General features: G+C 42.6%; 1 protein-coding gene across 6 annotated transcripts in view; it reads right to left on the reverse strand.

The window, feature by feature from the left end:
* Positions 1-20626, reverse strand: part of IFT122 (intraflagellar transport 122) — a 69757-nt gene extending 49131 nt beyond the window's left edge. For 2 of the 6 annotated variants that reach the window (XM_045812484.2, XM_045812482.2), the window contains exons 1-8: positions 20471-20626; positions 13628-13694; positions 12052-12136; positions 7759-7837; positions 5761-5837; positions 3579-3645; positions 2489-2635; positions 1285-1461 (exon numbers count right to left, since the gene is read on the reverse strand). In XM_045812484.2, coding sequence (XP_045668440.2) covers positions 1285-1461; positions 2489-2635; positions 3579-3645; positions 5761-5837; positions 7759-7837; positions 12052-12136; positions 13628-13694; positions 20471-20511 — 740 coding nt within the window. In that variant the 5' untranslated portion in view covers positions 20512-20626. Of the gene's footprint in view, positions 1-1284; positions 1462-2488; positions 2636-3578; positions 3646-5760; positions 5899-6067; positions 6071-6169; positions 6253-7758; positions 7838-12051; positions 12137-13627; positions 13695-20470 lie in introns of all 6 variants that reach the window. The other 4 variants (XM_087866757.1, XM_045812485.2, XM_045812488.2 and 1 more) reach the window with 3 other exon arrangements.
* Positions 20627-20669: the final 43 nt, after the last annotated feature.

Genomic DNA, 20669 nt, shown 5'->3' on the forward strand with positions numbered 1-20669 from the left:
CTACTTGGGAATCTAGTTCAAGAGAGAGACGTTCCCAGTCCTTGAGACCTGGTCTTACTCTACCTAATGTTGCCTCCTCCTTGATTATTAATTCAAGCTTTTCAAGCCCAGGGCCTGTGGTCATCTGATAGCACCATTAGATATGCTGGCAAGGCACGGTGCAGCGTCACCTGCAAAACCCAGCCGTGGGCAGCAAACTGGCAAATATAGGCACTAATTCACAACTAAGGGAAAAAAGACAAAGATCGACAGGGATGTTAACGGGAAGAGACCTGCAGGGGAACTCTGTGTGATTTGCACTGAGGTCCAAACACAATCTAGGAACCCAGCCCATGGTAAGCCTTTTTACAGAGGCCACATACATGACCTGGACTGGTGGCTTTCAAGTTCCCTCTCCCCTTTTCCCTTTTTTATTCCTGGCAGTGGGACTCTTTATCAAAATAAAAACTCATGTCAAGCAATAAAAGGGGCTGTTCTGGTTGGAGCAAAGATAGGCATCTGAAGCCCACCCTTTCCTCCTTTCCTTGTCCCCCACCTCCACCTCCTTCTTCCAAGAAACCCCACGTACCATAGAGCAGTTTGGCAAGTCCCAAGCTAGATCATTTTTGCCCAATCAGAACATCCTGGCTCCCCCAGGTCTCCCCACTCCAGTCTGCCAATGTTTTCCTTATAGGTAAACTTGATTGAAAGAAGAAAGAATGCCTAGACAGCCAGGATTTGGGTGTGAGGATTGTGGGTAAGGCAAGGGCTCCCTCTCTGATACATGTCCTATCAAATGCAAGGTAAGGTACAGGGAAATAGGCTAAGAAAGATGCCCAGTAAAGAGGAAGTGTTCAATGAACTATGGTGTATCTACACAGCACATCCTATGCAGGTATTAAAAATCATGTTTTTAAAAGGACCACTAATGTTACCAGAAAGAGTTTACTTTATGATGGTCAAGTGGAAGAAAAGAAGGTCGGATATGACTTAGTTAATCATATGAACACACTGAAAGACTGAGGGGAAATACACTAAAATGCTAACAATGGTTCTCTCACGAGACAGTGTTTTACAGAAAAGTTGAACTTTCTCCTTTAGATTTTTCAGTATTTCCTAAGTTTCCCAAAGAGTAATTTTATAACACAAGTTATAGGGTGTGTTCCCCCTTATTGGAGGAGATTTCACCAACAATTCCACCAACCCAACTTAGAATGGAGTTTCAGAGCAGTATCTGCCCTGGCAGGTCTATGCTGGGGTCTGGACCCCTCCAAGGAGGGTTCTTGTTCCTCGGGACACACTCACGAGTTATCGTCCCTGGGACTGTCGTCCTCTTCCTCTGGCTCTTCCTCCTCTGCCTCACTACCCTGACTACTGTACACTGCTGACTTCAGAGTGGAAGGGATTTCCTGAAAATATCTGTTGACAATGACTTCCTCAGCATCCTCGTTTTCTCTGTTCATCCAGAAATTCTCCCATCGGCTGTAGACAGTAAGCAGTTGTTCACAATCATGTTGCCTAGAACTGCACTAAAGCTATAATTTCAAAACCTGTCAAGGAGCCCCTGAACCCTGCCCGGAAGAGGACAGCAACCAGGTACACTGGGCATCCTGCTTCTCATGAATTAAAAATGGTACCCTGAAGCCACAAAGTCATCTGTGGCCACAAAATCAAACAGCAGGAACTCTGGGGTAGGCTAATGGCCTTTGAAGGCATTAGACATGCATGGTGCAGCCCTGGGCTGGACCCAATTATTCAGGAAGAAGCATAATAATCTGGTGTAAGAAAGGCAATGGAATCAAACAACCTTCTAAATCAAGTAGGGACCACCTGTAAAATGACATTGGGCTGGTAAACAATTAAGTCCTTTACCTTCAGAGGACTCTTTGGGGGATACTGGGAATTTAATATTAGAGAATTATACAAAGAGCACCTAAAGCTATTAGTCTACCTTTAAAGTCACATGGGCCAAAGAAGGAAAGCGTAAGGTTTGAGAAGGTAGATGCCAATTTTTTGTGGAACTATAGGCTTTGGGGACATTTCTAGACTTAATTTTTATTTTTTGGGCAAGGGCAGCAAAAAAAGGCTCATGAAATAGCTATTTATTATTCGGTGGGCACATGTTCTGCTCAGACTTGGAGGGAAGAAATGAAAAAGGGAAAAGACCAAAATAAAGCCACAGCAAAAAGGTGAGCTATTAATTCATAAAGAAATGGGCTTTCTGTAGCATGCATGTGTGCGTGCGTGCGCACACACACACACACACACATTAGGCTGGCCTAGATAGTTCATCTGCTTTGCTACAATCTCTGGGATTCATTCCAAAACTCAAGATGGGCTCTTAAAAAATTCCATTCAAATGGAATGGGTTCCAAAACAGATCAGTCAAATGGAGTGAGAAGGTTTTGAATGGATGGAGACCTTAGGAAGAGAGAAAGAACTCAGCCTGCAGAGAAATCCCTTTTTCTTAATAGTACTTGCCCTAGAAGGGAAAGAGCTATAAGATCACCTTGAAGGGTTCCAACAGATGGACCATATGGGGGAGAGGGAGCCCCCCGGCCGCTCGATCTTCACTTTCTCCTCGCCGTTTTTATTCCGTATGCTGATGATCCCATTGAACATCCCAAGAGCCAGGTACTGACCATCATTTGTCCAGCTGTTCATACAACCACCAAAGGGCATGGGAAGAAGGAAAGGAACACACAGAAGAGAACATTAATGAGGATGATGCCTTGGTTGAAATACAGTCTGATGCGGCAGCAAGAGCAGAGCTCATCCTGGTCCTCATGTAAAAATCAGAGGACCAAACTTCAAACCCCATTTATTTTTAGAATCAACAGTGAGATGTGAAGGCAGTAGCTCCTTTTTCTGAGCTCCCACAGCTTGCTGTACATACCTCCACGACAGTCCTTAGCTTGTGCCCCCATCACTGGGGCAGCCTCCATTCCCCACCCCATTTCAACCTCCTCCCACTCCAAGAACACCTAAAAACAGAATCTGTGTCTGCCTAGCCTCTCGAATAGGTAGATGCTTAACAGATGCTGAGTGAAAGAAAGGCTACACTCAGAAGCTGCACAGACAGAATAACTACCACTTATAGAGCCTCTACTGTATGTCAGTCACTGTACTGCTTGCTTTACATTCCTTAGTTTGTGTGCATTTCACAGCAACCTTAATAAGTCGGTATTTCTGTCCCCATTTGTCAAATGAGGAACTTCCTAAGGTCACAGAGCCTCTCAGTGACTAAATCTGGATTCAAATCCAGGTCTAGTATCAAAGCCTGTGCCTTCTCTAACATAGATGCTGCCTGGACAAGGACAGCCTTGCACTTCTAGAAAACCTCTACTGAGTGCAGCTTCTGGATGAGGAGGCCTGTTGCCAGATAATTGTAGGAAGGCAACTTGTAGTTCTCTTTTGCTTGATGATCAAAGGCATGGGTCCTTCCCATCAAGGAGACCATGAAAGAAAAGAGAAAATACAGGGGCCCAGACCACCTAGGTCACAAGAGACCTTTTCCACTTTGTGAGCTAACTAGAGTTTGAGAGTCTGTTTGGGAGAAGGGAACATAAAACCTACCTTCAGAGCTGCCTTTAACTCACCTGCAGCAGGTGATCTTGCTATTGGATTTGTGCTTGGAGACAGACTTCTGTTCAGGAGACCACAAGCCTTCAACACAAAATAATATCAAAGAACACACACTGGATGGAATATTTCTCAGCAATAAAAAGGGACAAACTATTGACACACCTCCAGGGCTTTATGCTGAGTGAAAAAAGCCAATCTCAAAAAGTCATGTACTATATGATTCCATTTTATAACATTCTCAAAATGGCAAAATTCTATAAAGATGGAGAACAGCTTAATGGTTACCAGGTGCCAGGGGTTAGGGAATAATAGGAAGAGGATGGCGATAAAGGAGTGTCTTTGTGGCGATGGTAATCTACACAGGTGATGAAAGGACAGAACTGTATATACACGTTGTACCAGGCCCCGTTTCCCGGTAGACTTCTCTACTATCTTTGCACCTGACAGAGAATCTATAATTATTTCAAAAGGATAAAAAAAAAGAGGATAGATTGGTGAATTTCTAAGTTTTCAGAGCTTTAACTCAAAGAAATGGCAACTCCACAGTTCTTAACTATTACACTGCAACCAGAGTACAACTTAGTATCTGAAGTAATGAACGATGCTTCCTGAAAATCAGTTTCCTCTCCCGAGCCTCACCCACAGCACATGATCCGGTCCAGGCTGTGCCTTGTCCAAGGTACACTGGCCACTTTTGGCTTGCTCCCTCCTGCTAGTGGTTCACTGCCCTACAACAGGTGTATGCCTAGGCGACATGAGTAAATTCTACCCTCTGCCTGAGCCGTGAAGTATGGCCAAAAAGGTAAGTGTAGGGCAATAATGTAGTTACATAGTAAAGTACAACATCAAGCAAGCTATTTGTTTCCCCCTCCCCCTGGTGCAGAATGCCTCCCCCAAATATTTCAACCTCTGCATATCTTATCTATGCTCCACTGAGCCTGTCTGGAGCCTCCAGCGGAGGATACCTCTTTCTCCCAGGTCTCCCTTAGCACTGTTGGCCAGGTCATGCTCTAGATGCAATCCCATGGCCTAGGTCCAAGCCCTGGTTCCACCACTTATCGGCTGGGCGACCTCAAGTGAGTCACCAAACCACTCTAAGCGCCAGTTCTTTTTCATCAGTGGTGTGAGAATGAGAATAATACCTGACCTCAGGGGTGGTCACAGACCTCCAACAGGAATTCATTTTTACTATCAGCACAGTGTCTAGCACATCTTAAACATTCAACAAATATTATTACTTGGTGTTATATTTTTACAAATTCTACCTCCCCACCTGCCCCAAACCACAAGCTCTTTGAGGACAGTGATTCTATTTTGTCTTTTTAATCCAAAAGTAAGCACACAGACCAGCGCCTCACATGGAGGAAATGCTAAAAATTTTAATGAATGACAGTCCCTTTCCCTTTTATTTATACAATGTGCTTTCCGTTATATTCTCTCTTTTGAACCTCAGAAATCTGTCAGTGAGATAGACAGGGTAGGAACGTGTTCATCTGAGATAAGGACAGCGAAACACTGAGAAGGATTACATGGTCTCTCATTCCTTGATAATGTCTGTTCTGTTGTACTCAGCAAGGAAGAAAGAATGGATGAGCTGAAAACCAGAATGGACGTAAAATAGAGATAACCCATAGGCCTTTGCTCCTTCCCTCCCTGCCTCAATGGCCATTCCACTGGCCTCTCCTCTGTGCCAGCACCATGCCAATGCCATAAATGGGGCCACAGTGAGCTCCTCAGGGCATCCAGCCCCTCAGGAAGAACAGCTGCAGCCACTGAACAAGTAATGGTGACAAACTACACAAGAAGCACAGCTGAAACAGTGAAGAATTTCACACACACATGGATGTTTGGGAACACAGAAGTGGGGATAATGACCTATGCCTGCCAGGTGAGGTGGGAAGACTTCCCGGAGGCGGCAACACCGTTATACCTGTGCTCTCCCACCCCTCTTACCATCTTCTTCCCTGGGGCCCTTCCTGCTGTCTCCCAGATTTCTTATCAGACTTAATGTTACCATTCACTCTCTTGGTTTCTACATAGTTTAAAGAATAACTGTCAGCCTCCCCTCAGCCACTGAGGGGAGAGAAGTAGCATTAACTCTGTCAGGATGAAACAATCACATTCTGGATGGGTTTCAGCATTTTTTGCCCAGATTTTCAGTAATTCCAGGACAAGACATCGGGAATCAGAACTTACCAAAGTCACTGGAGGAACAAGATGCCAGTTGGTGGGTAACAGGGTTGTAGGAGACACACTGGATAGAATCATTGTGTCTAAGAAGTAAACAACTATAGATTATTATACGGCAAACCACAAATGTTTCAGTGGCTACAACTGAAGATTTTATGATGAGCCCACAGTCTCTCTGACTACACACCACAAACTCTTACGCAAGTGGCCAACAAAAAGCACTGGGATGAATTCTCCTGCCTTGGATTGCCCCTCACCCACCATTTTCATCTCTTAGACATTACCCATGAGACTGGCCTAGCTTAAATGCTACCCCCTGCAGGACCAGCATGCTAGGTACCTCTGGTTTGTGAACTGATAAGGTAATGAAGTAAAGCACCTAGCCTAGCACAGGTGCACAGGTGATGGCTGTTACTTATCGCTTTGTGGAGGCCTGGAAATACAGGATGGAGGTGCAATGAAGATATTATAGGCCAAGATTTGGAAACACGGCAAATCCTGAGACAACAATGAAAGATGAGTAAGCCATGTACCACACCTGGCATCTCAGCCTGTTTTATTCCTTCACTTCTGGGTAACACTTCACTTATAAGCTCATTCATCATTCATTCATTTATTCACACATTCAAAGTTGTTGATCTGTATACCCACGTTCATAACAGCAATCAAAATAGCCAAGAATTGGAAGAAACTCAATGTCCATCAATAACGGACAAATGGAAAAACAAAGTGTGTTATATACATACACTAGAATATAACTCAGACATAAAAAGAAAGGGAATTCTGGGGCGCCTGGGTGGCTCAGTTGGTTAAGTGGCCAACTCTTGATTTCAGTTCAGGTCATGATCTCGGGATCCAGAGACTGAGCCCCACGTTGGGCTCCATGCTCAGCAGGGAGTCTGCTTGAGGTTCTTTCCCTCTATGCCTCCCCCCACTTACTCGCTCACTCTCTCTCTAAAATAAATAAGTATTAAAATAAAAAAAGGAAGGGAATACAGACACAGGCAATAATATGGATGAACCTAGAGAACATTATACTAAGTGAAATAAATTAGTCACGAAAGGACAAATACTGTATGATTCCACTTATATAAGGTGCCTAGAGAAGTCAAATTCATAGAGACAGAAAGTAAAATAGTGACTGCCAGGGGCCAAGGGCCCAGGGAATAGTTGTTGCTGTTTAATGGGTATGGAGTTTTAGTTTTGCAAGATGTAAAGAGCTATGGAGGTTTTGTACAACAATATGAATGTATGTAACACTACACTTAAAAGATGGTTAAGATGATAAATTTATGTTATGTGTATTTTACCACAATTTAAAAGAAAAAAAATCATTTGCGAAGTACCAATTATGGGCCAGGCATTGTACTAGGCACCAGGAACACAAGAGTTAGCAAAAACAGATGCAATGTTTGCCTTCATGGAGTTTATAGGCTGATGGGAGATATCACTCAATCACCACAATAACTGTAAAACTACAATTGTGAGAAACGCCAGGAAGAAGACCTGACTGAGTCTAGAGGACCAGGAACAGCTTCACAGAGGAAGCAACATCTGAGCCTGAGCTCTGCAGAGCAAGTAGGGGTTAACTTGGTGGAGGAACAGGGAAGAACATGAGCAGAGCCCTTACAGAGAGGAAGCCTGGAGCACACTGACCCCAGGTTTCTGGCTGTTGAAACTGGGTAGATGTGAGGCCAATCCCTGAAATGGGGACATTAAAAGGGGACAGGTTTGGGTGGGGTGGAATCTGTTGCGTCAGATTAACTGAACCGAGATATATGAAAACACCTAGCTCAGTGCTGGCCAGGCTAGGCATGCTCAAGAAATGTTCGTTCATGTATTCATTACCCAATCTTCCTATACCCACCATTTACTCCTACAACTTAACTTCAAGTTCAATTGCAGAGAAGAAAGTTCTTCCTAATATTATTTCTAAGGGGCCTTTGCTACAGTAGATCAGTAAGAGTCAAAGCAACAATACCGTACACCTAAATGCTTACTTACGTGTACTTCAGAATGCCTTCCAGTTTTGAGGTCCAGATAATAACACTTTTGTCAGCTGATCCAGAAGCAAAGCGTTTGCCTAAAAGGGTTTTAAAAAGAAAACTGTCACATTTATTGTAAACCAGCATTTCCCAAAGAGTATTTCTTAGAAAACTAGCTCTTTAAGGTAACTAATAAGTGTCAGCTGTTTCTCTACTTCTTTTTCTTATTAGTACTGGATGGCAGTCAGGAAATTTGGGTTCAAATTTTGCTTTGTGTGGGACTGAGTAAACACGATGTACTGAGGGCCTACCACATGCTAGGTATCATGTTCTGTGCTAAGGATTAAGTAGTGATTAAAGCACACGTGATCCTTACCTTCACAGAGTTTAGTCCACTGGGAAAAGAAGGCATTAAATGAAATTAATCCAACACAAATATAACGTGCTAAGAGTGAGTCCTAGGAAAGAGAATAACTGGGGAACCTAATTTAGATGAGGGAAAGGATTCTCAGAAGAACCTTCAGCTGAGACCTAAAGGATGAGCAAAGCTTAGCCAGGTGCAAAGAGAAGCTAAAGACCCATCCACAAGGATAGAAAAGATATGCAAAAGCCCTGAGGTAGGAAAAGCCTGGTATGTCTGAGGGGCTGAGACGTACCAGCATGGAACACCAAGGGCCAAGGAGCAGGCAGGTGGAGGATAGATCTCTAGGAGCTTCAGGGTCATAGTCAAGATCTTGCTCTTTATCCCAAAGAAAGGCTTTAAGCAAGAGCAACAAATGACATTTTCATTTCCGCACTAGTTGGGTTTTATGAAAGAATAGGACTAGAGAGGGGCAACATATAATAAGTAATTACTTAATTACATTGTTGCAAGTTTACAAGTACTTAGAAGTGGAGCAGGGTATCATGGCAGCAAACAACAGGGAGCCTTCACCTACTCAGATGAGAGGTGAACACTGAGAAGTAACCATGGGCCAGATTTTGTAAACCTTGTTAAGGACTTTTAGACTTTGTTCTTAAGGCAAGTGGAAGTTGACCTTGGGCAAGTCACTGTTTTCTGAGCTTCTACATCTGAAATGTAAAGGAATAATAACATCTTTCTCACAGGCTCTGTATAGGGAACAACTAAGATAATATTTGTAAAACACCTTTCATGATGGCTGGAACGATAGATATTTGGGTGAGCCATACGACATTGCTGCATCTATTAGATACAGAAGCTGCTTTTATTTGTTATTATTTCTGTCACTCCCCCCTCCACACTGGCAGACAGCAGGTGATGAAGAGTGTGGGCTATGGGCTCAGAGTCTGAGTTGGAATTCCTAGTGATGGTACCAGCTGCAGGACCCAGAACAAGTTCCTGAACATCTTATGCTTTCATTTCCTCATTTGAAAAATGGATGTAACAGAATTTACCTCATAGTTGTTGTGAAGATTAAAGGAGATTAAAGTATTTTGGACAGTGCCTGGAATAGAATCAGTACTACAAAAAAAAATTAGTTATTATTATTACTATTATTTCTTTATTGTCTTGTTTTTCTTGAACCAAAAACTAGCTCTTTCATACCTTTGTATCATGGTTGCTCATTAAATATTTATTAAACTAGGGGAGACACTGGAAACAAGCAAGCTTTAAGAGCAATACCATAATTCAGAGTATTTCCATTGCTAGGATCCAAGGGGGAAAGACCAGTTTAGAGGAATTAAAAGACTTCTGAATCATGATGTAATGTCCTGGAGAAGCAGCATGATCTACTAGAAGGAATGAAGGCTCTGCAGTCTGAGGACCTGGGGCAGGTCTGCTTTGTCACTCTCACCTGTAATTGCTCCAAGCCTGTTTTCTCACCCATGAGAGGGGCTAAGAATCCCTCCCTGCCTGCTTCAGAGGACTGTTCAGAAGGTCAAATTTGATGATGTGTGTGTCAGGACTCTGCCAAGTGTTGACAACTGCCACTAATAGTAGGCCACACTCTGACACCCTCAAGGGCCCTAATGGTGTAGGAAGCCAAAGAACCCCTAGGTTTATAAACTCCAGAGGTCCCAAAGGCATCCTCACAGTATTACTCTGAATTTGAACTCAAACATGCACATAAAAAACAAAAAACAAAAAAACCCGTGACTACTGTGGCATAGCACACTGACTATGAGGCAAGAAATAGTGTTGTTTTTGCCACTAACTTGCTGCATGATCTTAGCGAGTCACCTACTTCTCCAGGTCTTTAAGTAGGGCTAAAATGAAGTCACTGGGCTAGATCCGATTAAAGCTATACCGACAAAATTGTGCGTATACATAAAGAATGTGCACTTTTCTACAAAGAGGTCTAAAGCTTTCATTGGATTCTCAAAGAGGTTCATCACCCAGAAGAAGTTAAAAACCTGGAACCTGAATGATTTCCAAGGTTCGTTTAAGCACTGTAACATTCTGATTCTGGGTCTTCTAAGCAGTGGTCACAGAATGTTACCTATATCCATTTGACACAAGAGGAAATCGAGACTCAGAGAGACTCAATAACTACCTCAAACTTACTAGTATCTTTGGGATTGGAACTTGGAGTCATCTCATGCCAAAGTCCATGTTCTTCTCACTAATCCCACACAGAGGATAACAGAGATTTATTTTTAATTCTCAATATCAATTTCATGCACCCATTCTCTGACTACCACCTCTCCTCTTTTTCACCTCACCCATTTAGTAACCCCCAAATCCACCAGGACCTAGAACCTCTCCACTGCCCCATCCCCTGTGGTCCTCTAACCTCTCCCCCTGCAATTACACAGCCGGCAGTTCAAAGTCAGTGTATATAATCACTCCTTTGCATACACCCTCCACTCCCTTGCCCTCTTATTTCATCTTCAGATGTGCTTGCAAACCTACGAATCTGGTTAAACACAACTCTCCCCAACCCTGCATCTATACAGCTCAAAGTAGTGGAGAAACAGACATAATCACACCAACTGATCTTGATGTCACTTTCTACTGATGATCAGCTTCAAGTAGGCCCTTCATGTTGCTTGGGATTTCACTGTACATCTACTCAGCCATTCTCCTAAGTGGCAACTTTCCATTTTTTCCTTTCTCCTCAACTCTCTGACACCTCCCTCCCCATCCTTCCTCTGAGGTGATGCTGCTTCCTATTTCACTGAAAGAATGGAAGAGAATTTCTATTAGACTCCTAATACCACATGCCTCCACCTGCCAGCACCTGTGGTGACACCCTCTACCTTCCACCATGCCCTATCTAGGTCCTAGATCCCATGTCCTCTTGCCCACTCAATGACTGTTCTGACAAGTCCTTCCCCTCTCTCCTACAGCATCAATGTTTATCATATTCAACATGTCCAAAACTGAACTCCTGATCTTCCACTGTAAGTAACACTACCTGCACCCTTTCCCATGTCAGTAGAAAGTAACTTCAACCTTTTCAGTAGCTCAGGTCAAAATCTTTGCAGTCACCCCTGCCTCCTTTCTTCATACCACACACACCATCTGTCAGGCAATCCTATCGCCTCCAACTTCAAACCACATCCAGAATCTGACCACTCCTTACTACTTCCTCTGCTCCCACCTCTCTCAGAGGTCCAAGCCACTAGTGTTATAAAACTTGCCTGGATGATACTTCTTCACTGGTCTCCCTGCCCCAACCCTCACCCCTTGCAGGCTGTTTCCAAAACATCAGCTAGAGGGATCCTTTTAAAATATAAATCAGATCAGATCTCTCCTCTGCTCAGAAGTCTTTAGTGGTTCCCCATTTTCACTGAGAATCTAAGTCAAAGTCCTTATGACAGCCAACATGATCTGGCCACCCCATCCATACCTGTTACCTCTCTACACATATCCCTTACTCCTCCCCCTGATTTTCTCTGCCAAAGCCCCCGGGAAGGCACATTCTCACCTGAGAGCCTTTGCAATGGCTTTTCCCTCTGAGAGGAGCTCTGTTCTCCTAGATGCTCACTATCAGAATCTCACTGCCTCCTCACCTTCGTCTTTGCTCATCTGTCCCTGTCTCAATAAGCCCACCCTCATCACCCTACTCGTTCCTGTACTCAATACGCTGCCCCACCCAACATTCTCAATTCCCCTTATTCTGCCCTACTTCCAGCATACTGTTTACTTAATTATCTCAAGCACCTAGAATAGTGCCTGGCACATGGATGGCCCTCAATAACTACTTGTTGACTTGAATGATTGAATTAAAGCCTAACAGACTTAACTATCTTCTGCAACTGTAAGTTGTACTAAGGAGTGACTAAGGAGAAAAATGAGCAGTTATGACGCCATTACAGACAGTGTAAAATCAGAGCAGACTCTTACCATCCTTTGCATATGCCACACAGTACACAGTATCTTTGTGTCCCTTTAGGGGCTGAAGTAAGGTGCCATCAGAGGTGTCATAAACCTGGCAAAAAAGAGAGAGAAGTACAGTGGCGCCTGGGTGGCTCAGCTGGTTAAGTGTTCGCTCTTGATTTTAGCTCAGGTCATGATCTCAGGGTTGTGAGATCAAGCCCCACCTGCTGCAGGCTTAAGATTCTCCCTCTCCTTCTCCCTCTGTGCCTCCCCCCTAAAAAAAAGAGGTAAAAGTACAGATTATCCACATGACATCCGTTAGTTAGAATTCCTGCAGGTTGCTGCTATTTTTGTTTATATAACAAAACATTTGTCAATATTCTAAATTTGTACCAAGTAAAAACTACACTGAGAAACCAGAAAGAATGTGACTTAAAGTAGAGAAACCCAAAAAGTAGAGGTCCCAGCTCTGTGAATTACATGGCCAGGAACATGCCATTAATCCTTGAGAAACAGTTCACTCTGTGGAACTTCTCTACAAAGTTCACTCATCTTACGTGAATTTGGATATATGACCAATCAAGCTAGACCCTCCCAAATAAAGCTAGCACACACAAAGAGCCAGCTACAACATGATTAAGTTTTAGTACTAGCCCTGCTCCAAGTATGAACATCATAGAGAGATGTTTCATATCTGCTACGAGTTTGAAAGTCATAGACCTGAACTCCGGGTTTGCAAATCAGAGGAAATATTATAAAACCTAGCTGTAATTTGGATTTAGGATATTTTGTAGCACTGTAACATCTATAAATATGTGGAAACTTAAAAAACACACTGAGTAATCAAGGCAAAACCCTCCAGAAATGGTTAGTGTTGGAGAAGATAACCTTTGAAAAAAAAGTAAAAGGATTTGGATTGTTTACCCTGGCAAGAAGGAGTCTGCAGAACAATTTAACCAGGGTTTTAAGATTATGTAGTTACCATACAGAGAATGGAGATCAGTCAGTCTGCATATCTGGAGACAACAAGGGAGCAAGGGGAAGTGCACTTACGTAGGAGGAAGGAGAGATCGTACAAAGGTTTTTAGGTCAAATATAAAGAGTTCTCTGAAAATTACTTTTATATACTGGGATAGGTTCCAGAGGGAGCTTATATTCTTTGAAAATCTGAAAAAAGGACAGCATCCATATGGAATTGTTTAGGTAGGCCAATGCCTAAAAGTTGGGGTCAGGCTATCTGGCTTCTCAGGGAGGGGGCCCCTTCAGTCACGTTGCCTGAATTTTTCAGGGGGACAAAATGTGAACTGACACCAGTCCAGTTTCAAAGGCATTTTGATTAATTGTTTTCAACTCTTTCATGGATGTCTCAAAGTAAAAAAGGAAAGATTAATGACTCCAAAGGAGGTATTGTTCACAGGTTCCTATCTGATAGACAGTTTACTTACCTGTTTTAAATAGCCCATTTCCTTCCCTATTAAAAAGTAATGACTGGTTTTTCCGCCCTTGCCTTTTTTATCTTAAAAAAAGGGGGTCAAATTTCAGAGCGTTTACAAGGGGGAGAGGGAAAAAAGCACTTAAAAAGGAAACTCAGACACAATCCTACCAGTAATCTGTTTCCTGCAGCCAAAATCAGTTGCGTTCCATCAGGCTTAAACGCGAGGTCATATATACTAAACAGGAGACAAGACAAGACAAAAGGACAATTAGGAACCAAAATGATGAGGTCTGCTAATGGTCAGGAAAGCAAACTTTATTTCAATTATGAAACACTGCTAGTGTATGAGGGAGAAAAATAATGGCTAAGAATTGCATTTGGTTGCAAATTCCATTCAACCACCACACCTTGGCAGCCTATTCAATCACGATTTACTCGGCAGTTAGCTTTATGTCCCAATTTCCACTTGTCCAGAAGTCAGACGCCAGAGATGATTCAAAGGGTCAACAGTCGAAGGCATTAACTCTTCTATAAAGGCTAGACAAACTGAGGACTACTAAATTCACATGTCTCTGAAAACTGGTCATTTATTAAAATAGCATTATTCTTTCCAACCAATTGGATACTTAATGCATGCCTCTTAGGTGCTAGGCAGTAACAGATACAAAACGAGCAAATCACAGTCCCTCCCCACCCTCAAGGAAATCGCCATCCAGTTGGAAGGTGTGATTCAGACACATTCACAAAGAACTATCATATGTCATGAACTCTAAAGCATACATTTCTTCACATTTTAACATCTCTGAGGTGGGGATATGTCTTATAATTGATGATATGTCAGCTTAACCAAAAACATTTTTTGCTTTCTTAGTGGTATGTAAAATAATGGTATTTTACAATCAGTGACCTCTTAGATTAGATGAAATACAGAACAATACTGAGTAAAGGTTTTAGGCAGAATTCAAAGGAGGAAGACGCAGTGTTCTGATCTGGAGAAAGGATGAGAAAAAGCTTCATGAAGAAAACAGTATGTGAAAAAAGTAAGGCTTTTGAGACATGCAGGAGGAGATCTGGAGGGGGCAGATTTCAGGCAGAGAAAGAACAAGCAAAGACATGAAGGTGGGGAATAGCAAATAATCTAAATTACTGAATTTGACTGAAACATCTGACTATGCACAAGGCAACAGAGAGAGATCAGGCTAGAATAACACACTGGCGCCATATTACAATGATTCTTGAATGCCCCAGGCAGAGGATTTCGTTAGTTCAGGTGATTCTAGTAAGAATGCGCTAGACAGCACTGCCAGGGCAGCCTATTGTAAAAGTTTAGCCTGGGATAAATTTACTTGATACCTGTAGTAATCTAGAATTATAGACCCTGGGGAAGAGTACTTGGAGCGTGTTCCAGAGACACTCTTGCTGAGCTCTTCAAATTATTATTATTACTATTTTATTTCATCCCCACAATTCCATAAGGTAAGAATTATTACTCAGTTTTGTAGTTGAGGACACCACAGCTCAGAGAGGTCAAGTATCTCACCCAACATCATACAACCAGCAAATGGTGGGGCCAGACTTTCGACTCAGATAAGACTCTAGAGTCTGTGCTATATTGCCTTCCACTCTCTCAAAGTATTGTCAAATATGACAAATCTCTGTTATCCTTAGTACTTGAACAGTAACAGTGGCTAACATTTATTAAGCACATCTATTTACTGTGTGTGCTAAGTAGAGTTTAAATGCTTTACACGTATTAGCTTACTTAAGCCTCATAACCCTATACCCATTTAGCAGATGGAAAAAATTAAGACCCAGAGAAGTTAAGTAACTTGCCTGAAAATAAATTGCTACTGAGTGGAGGTAGCACCAGATTTCAAACCCAGGCGGTCTGGCTCCAAAGCCCAAGCTCTAACCACTACGATTTGTGGCCTTCATTTTCATTTTATTATTAGCATATGCCATAGTTGACAAAATAATTCGCAACGGTTTCCACACTTTATCAATATGGAAAAAAAAAGGCATTACATGTAGAATTCAGAAAGTTTTCTATATAGGTTCTGTTGACCTCAGAAGCTTCAACAAAAATAATTCTTAAAATAATAACAATAATAACTCTTCACATATATTCAACAGCTGGCTGATGTAGAAGCTGGAACAAGGGTGGGCATCCCTCCTGATAAATGCAAATACAGACACTGAGTTCTTCAGCTTCCTCCCTATTACATGGTAACAGATCTGGGCCTTATCATATCCTGTACTTTCTTTCTCTGAGCCTAAGGGAAAATACACTTGGTGTATCACAATCCGAGAAGAAGCAGGGAAGTAAAAGTGAAAATTAGAGGGGACCTGGGTGCAGCAGAACTGATGTCTTGTTCGAGCTTTCGTTCTCACCTAAAAAACAAGGCTAGAGAGCTGCCTTCCCACCTCTGGGTGCATAGGCCAGCCTTGTGCAAGCACCTGACACCTGTGGGTTGCTATTATGAGGTACTAGATTTTAGAGAGGATCTGTACCTCTCTTTTATATTCATTTGATCATGTGGCTTCCTTTCTGCATTGTAGATAATCTAAACTCATTAAAGTGGCTCCTGTGAGGATCGTCTTCATCAGGATCATTTTGGGTTGAATTCTCAGAAAATCATTTGCATGTCTGATTTGGGCCAAGCCTTAAACTGTCTTCCTCTCAGATGTGAAAATTAATTTTCTCTAAATGTCTTGAAATTTGCCTTCCTAAAGTATAACATAATGTTCAACTTACCCCAATCTAAACTCTTAGTGCACTTAGGATCTGTATAATTCATTGTAGCTCTGAATTATATTATTTTCTATATTTTACACTGTTTCAAATACTATCTTGTCCCCTTAATGATAGTCATGGGCAGTTTAAGGGCAAGGACCCTATTTTAGACATTTGTGGGCCCACTGTGCATGGCATTGTCCTAGACACAAAATAAATATAATTGACAAACTATTTTATCTTGAACCCCTCAGACTTTAACTGCATCATGAGGCTGAAATTTGGTGAAACCGAATAAAGGAAACCTCATTTAAAATGGAGTCCAGAGGCCAGAAGGGGGAGCTCTCATAGTGTAGTACTTGTTGGAGGCCTTTTGAAGAACCAACAGGAAAAAGCCTATACATTATCCTACATAAAGGAAGATTTTTCTCCTTGCCTAGCAACAGCCCAGCCAATGAGAGATCATCACAATTCCACCAATGAGAAGCCACTAACTTTGAACTCCCAGTTTACTCCAATGGACTTTTTGTTTACAATGGCCCCTCCCAACTTCTTTCCCCCTTTCCTCTACTGAAGAATGTTCCTCTCCTTTGTTTCCAGAATTTGCCTGTGTTTCACCATAGCTTTCTTCTCCCAGATTGTAATTCCTCTCCTATTCCTGAATAAACCCATTTTGCTGGTAAAATGACTGGCTGTTTTATTTTCAAGGTGGACAAGATCACAAAAACTCAGAACTGGGAAAGACCCTAAAATTTATCATGTAGCCCAGCCCCCCCACACAGCAGGAATTCCCTATAAATGGCCATCCAATCTCTGAACACACCCAAGGTTGGAGAGCTCACCAGTCTGCAGGTAGCTTATTGTACTAGAGGATGGCTCTCTCTCCCCATCCACCCCCTCTTAAGAGAAAGATACACTGTCTAATGCCATTGCAGAAAGACAGAGGGCAAATCCTGCAAATTGTCCTCCGCCAACCTTGTGCCCACCCAACTGTAAATTGAAGTCCCAAGGTGGCTCTCCAAATCCTGCACAATCTGACCCAGGCTTTTTACTTGCTTTGAATCTTAGGCAAATTATGTCATCTTGTTAAATCTCAGTTTCTTCATCTATAAATGGGGTAACAATTCAACCTCACAGGTTGTTGTGGAGATTAAATAAAATAATGCATGTGGACACTGACTGGCCTATAGCAAGTACTCAGTAAATACTAGCCAGTGTAACTGGAGGGTAATAGCAGATGCCGTCCTGACTGGAATAAGGCAGGCTAGCCAATAAGGCATCATGGTTGAGATAAACCTGGAGCAGTGCTTTTAAGGAAGAAAGGAGGCAGTTCAGGGACACCTGGGTGACTCAGTCAAGTGTCTGCCTTCGGCTCAGGTCATGATCCCAGGGTCCTGGGATCAAGTTCCGCATCAGGTTCCTTGCTCACCCGGGAGCCTGCCTCTCCCTCTGCCTGCTCTGCCTGCCGCTCCCCCTGCTTGTGCTGTCTTTCTCTGACAAATAAATAAATAAATAAAATCTTAAAAAAAGAAAGAAAAAAAGAAAAGAAAGGAGGGAGTTCAGAAAAGAATAAGAGCATTTGGGAAGGAGTTTTGGATAGGAAAATAGAGTTTTCAACTTAAGTGGGAAGCATAAATTTAAATGTTAGCAAGCAGAGGGTGAGGGGGGAGGATAAGCAGGACCACCTAGTTAAGTGCATAATCTGATGTGGAAGGGAACTGGGAGTCAATCTAGGGTTATAGGAAGTACAATAATGGATCACAGCAGCAGGACTCAAAAAAGAGAAAAAACCTGCTACCATGTGAAGTTTAGACTAGAAGCCAAAGAGCAGACCAGGAGACAGTGGCTGGTTCAGTTGTGGAGGACTAATCTTAGACATCTGAGATCTCCTAGTTCCACTATCTATTTTTTAATAGTTTTTGTTTTGTTTTATTCTAGGCTTCCAGCTGGCATATGTAGCTGCCATCAGGATTGCTGGTCTATAGAACCCCTACAGTCCCTCATCTAGTAAGTTGTTTCAAACCTATAATGGGCCAAAACCCAAATAATCAATCTAAACTCATCATTCTTTCACTCACTTATTCATTTATTCATGAATACATCTATCCATCAAATAGTCACACCAACCACTGATTTGTTTAGCTCTGAAATATGCCTTAGAAATGAATGAGAAGCAGTCATTGCTTTTAAAGGGTTTATAGATTTCTGGGATAAACAGATGCACAAATAACTCTTTAGACAGATTCTAAGAACCACAAGACAGGAATGAACAAAATTCTATGCCTGGGGTTGAAAACTGGGAGCAAATCAGGCTGTATCTGGCCAGCAAATGTTTTGTTTGGCCCACATGGTGTTTTATTTCAGTTTTAGATTAGTTGCCAACACTTAAAAATTAGGGCATTTCACATAAAAACCCAAATTCATAGCTTCTGGTAAAAACAGGAAGATCTGAGCACACTAGGCCAAATTCCTGCAGGGTGGTAATTGGCAAGAGCTGAGCAGCAGCTGCCCTTTTTAGGCAGACATGAGATCTCTAGTTTGCCACATTCCTTGCCACTCCCTTTTACTCTCTGACATGAAAGTCAAATGTTCAAGGTGCTAGTTATCAGCAGCTTGTGGTGGGTAGTTTCATAACAGAGTGAAGAAAAAAGTAAAAATAATTTTTTAATTTATTTTTTATTTTATTATTTTTTTTAAGTTGGCTCCATGCCCAGCGTGGAGTCTAACATTGGGCTTGAACTCAGGACCCAGAGATTGAGAACTGAGCTGAAATCAAGAGTTGGACACTTTACCAATTGAGCCACCCAGGTGCCCCAAAAGAATTTTTTGAAACTCAAATTTCTATTAAAAGTAGAAGTGAAAGATATACTGGTAGGGCTATATGTTTCAAGAAAAGTGGGGTGTAGAACAGCAGACTACTCCTAGGAAAGACGGACAATTCCTTGAGTTTAAGATGCAAATAAACATCTCCCATTATATTGCCTGCCTGACTCCTGCAGGCATTTGGGTTTGCAACCTCTGTAACAGGAGGGAACATTAATGTAGTAGCTAACAGTATGGGCTTTGGAGTGAGGAAAAAAGCTAGCTCCACCACTTACTTGCTGTGTGACCTTGGCAAATTAGTTACCCTCTCTGTGCTTCAGTTTCCTTTTAAGTAAAAGAGAGGTAATTACAGTACCTAGCTCAGAGGGCTGTTGTGAAGTGACAATGAGATAAAAGACATGAAGTTCTTAGCCATGCCTGTGCATAGTAAGCATTAGCTATTACTAGTGCAGAATACAGAAGAGAGAGAAACCATATCTGAAGGGAACATTACAGAATGTTTATAATTTCAAATATAAGGAGACGAGGAAAGAAGTCAAGTCATGCTTTCCGCACACAAACAAGAGAGGGAATGTTAAAGGTCCTGTTCCAGTGGCCAAAACAGAGGTTGCACCATGAAGCTGAAAAGATCAGCTAAGAAGATTTTTAAGGTCAGGCTGAGGGGAACTATCCAATAAGTCAGTATTTCCCAAAATGTTTCATTGTATGACGGATTTAGTTGATAAAAATGGAATAGGACATTAACATCAACTCATAAGGTGAGAGAGTCATTCTCTTTTGATTCTCTTTCAAACCTTCTTAATTAAGAATAGGAGAAAGTCTTGCTCTGATGCTATTCACCTCAAGCACCTCTCGGACCACACTTGCTAAATATCCAGTTTTCCAGGACAGTAGACCAGAGGCTTAAAGGCTTCCTAGCAACAGTATCGAGCTACAACTTACACCGTTTTGTTTCTCCCAACTTTAGTTTCGCATTTATCTCACAGCAACTGAAACTGACTTTCAAATATGGAGCAATAAAATTTCCTTGCAAAATCATAAAGTGTAAAATCATATTTGAGTGAAAAATCAGTGAGACAATTCAGAGAAAAATGCCAAATATACGTGCATGTGGCAAAAACTGTGACGTTTTCGAGAAACATTGTCGCGGGTAGTAAGTAAGATGAAGCCAAGACGGATTCTGACAGGCCCAGACTGTGATTCTGCGTAAAACCGCCGCGACAGGCCACTACCTCACGCGTGGTACACCCCCTGGCTCCCTCTCCAGGCCTCAGTTTCTCCATGCGCAAACGGGTGGGAGGGCAACCCTGCAGTTGCTCAGACCCGGGGTTTAGTGCCCTCAGCCGGGGCCACAGGCCCGTTGCCCCTAGCAACCACGGGGGTTCCCGCAATGGTTCCTTCCATCCCCGCCAGGGCTCGGCCTCCCGCTCCTCCCGGACTGCCCCTCTCCTCACCACTGCTCGGCTTTATCTCTCCACGTCAACACGGCCCTCATCGCGACTTCCCTCACGACTCCGGCCCCTCCTCCCGCCTCAGCAACAGGCCCCACTCCGCCAGCCACTTTGGTTACCTGCGCTACCCCTGGCAACACACATGCGCAGTGAGCCTCGTGCGCGCAGCAGAATTCCGAGTGCGCATGCCTAAAAGGCAGAG

This window comes from Ursus americanus, chromosome 14 (assembly GCF_024610735.1).
Source record: "Ursus americanus isolate L20-20 chromosome 14, mUrsAme1.1.p, whole genome shotgun sequence".
NCBI classification, from domain to species: Eukaryota; Metazoa; Chordata; class Mammalia; order Carnivora; family Ursidae; genus Ursus; species Ursus americanus.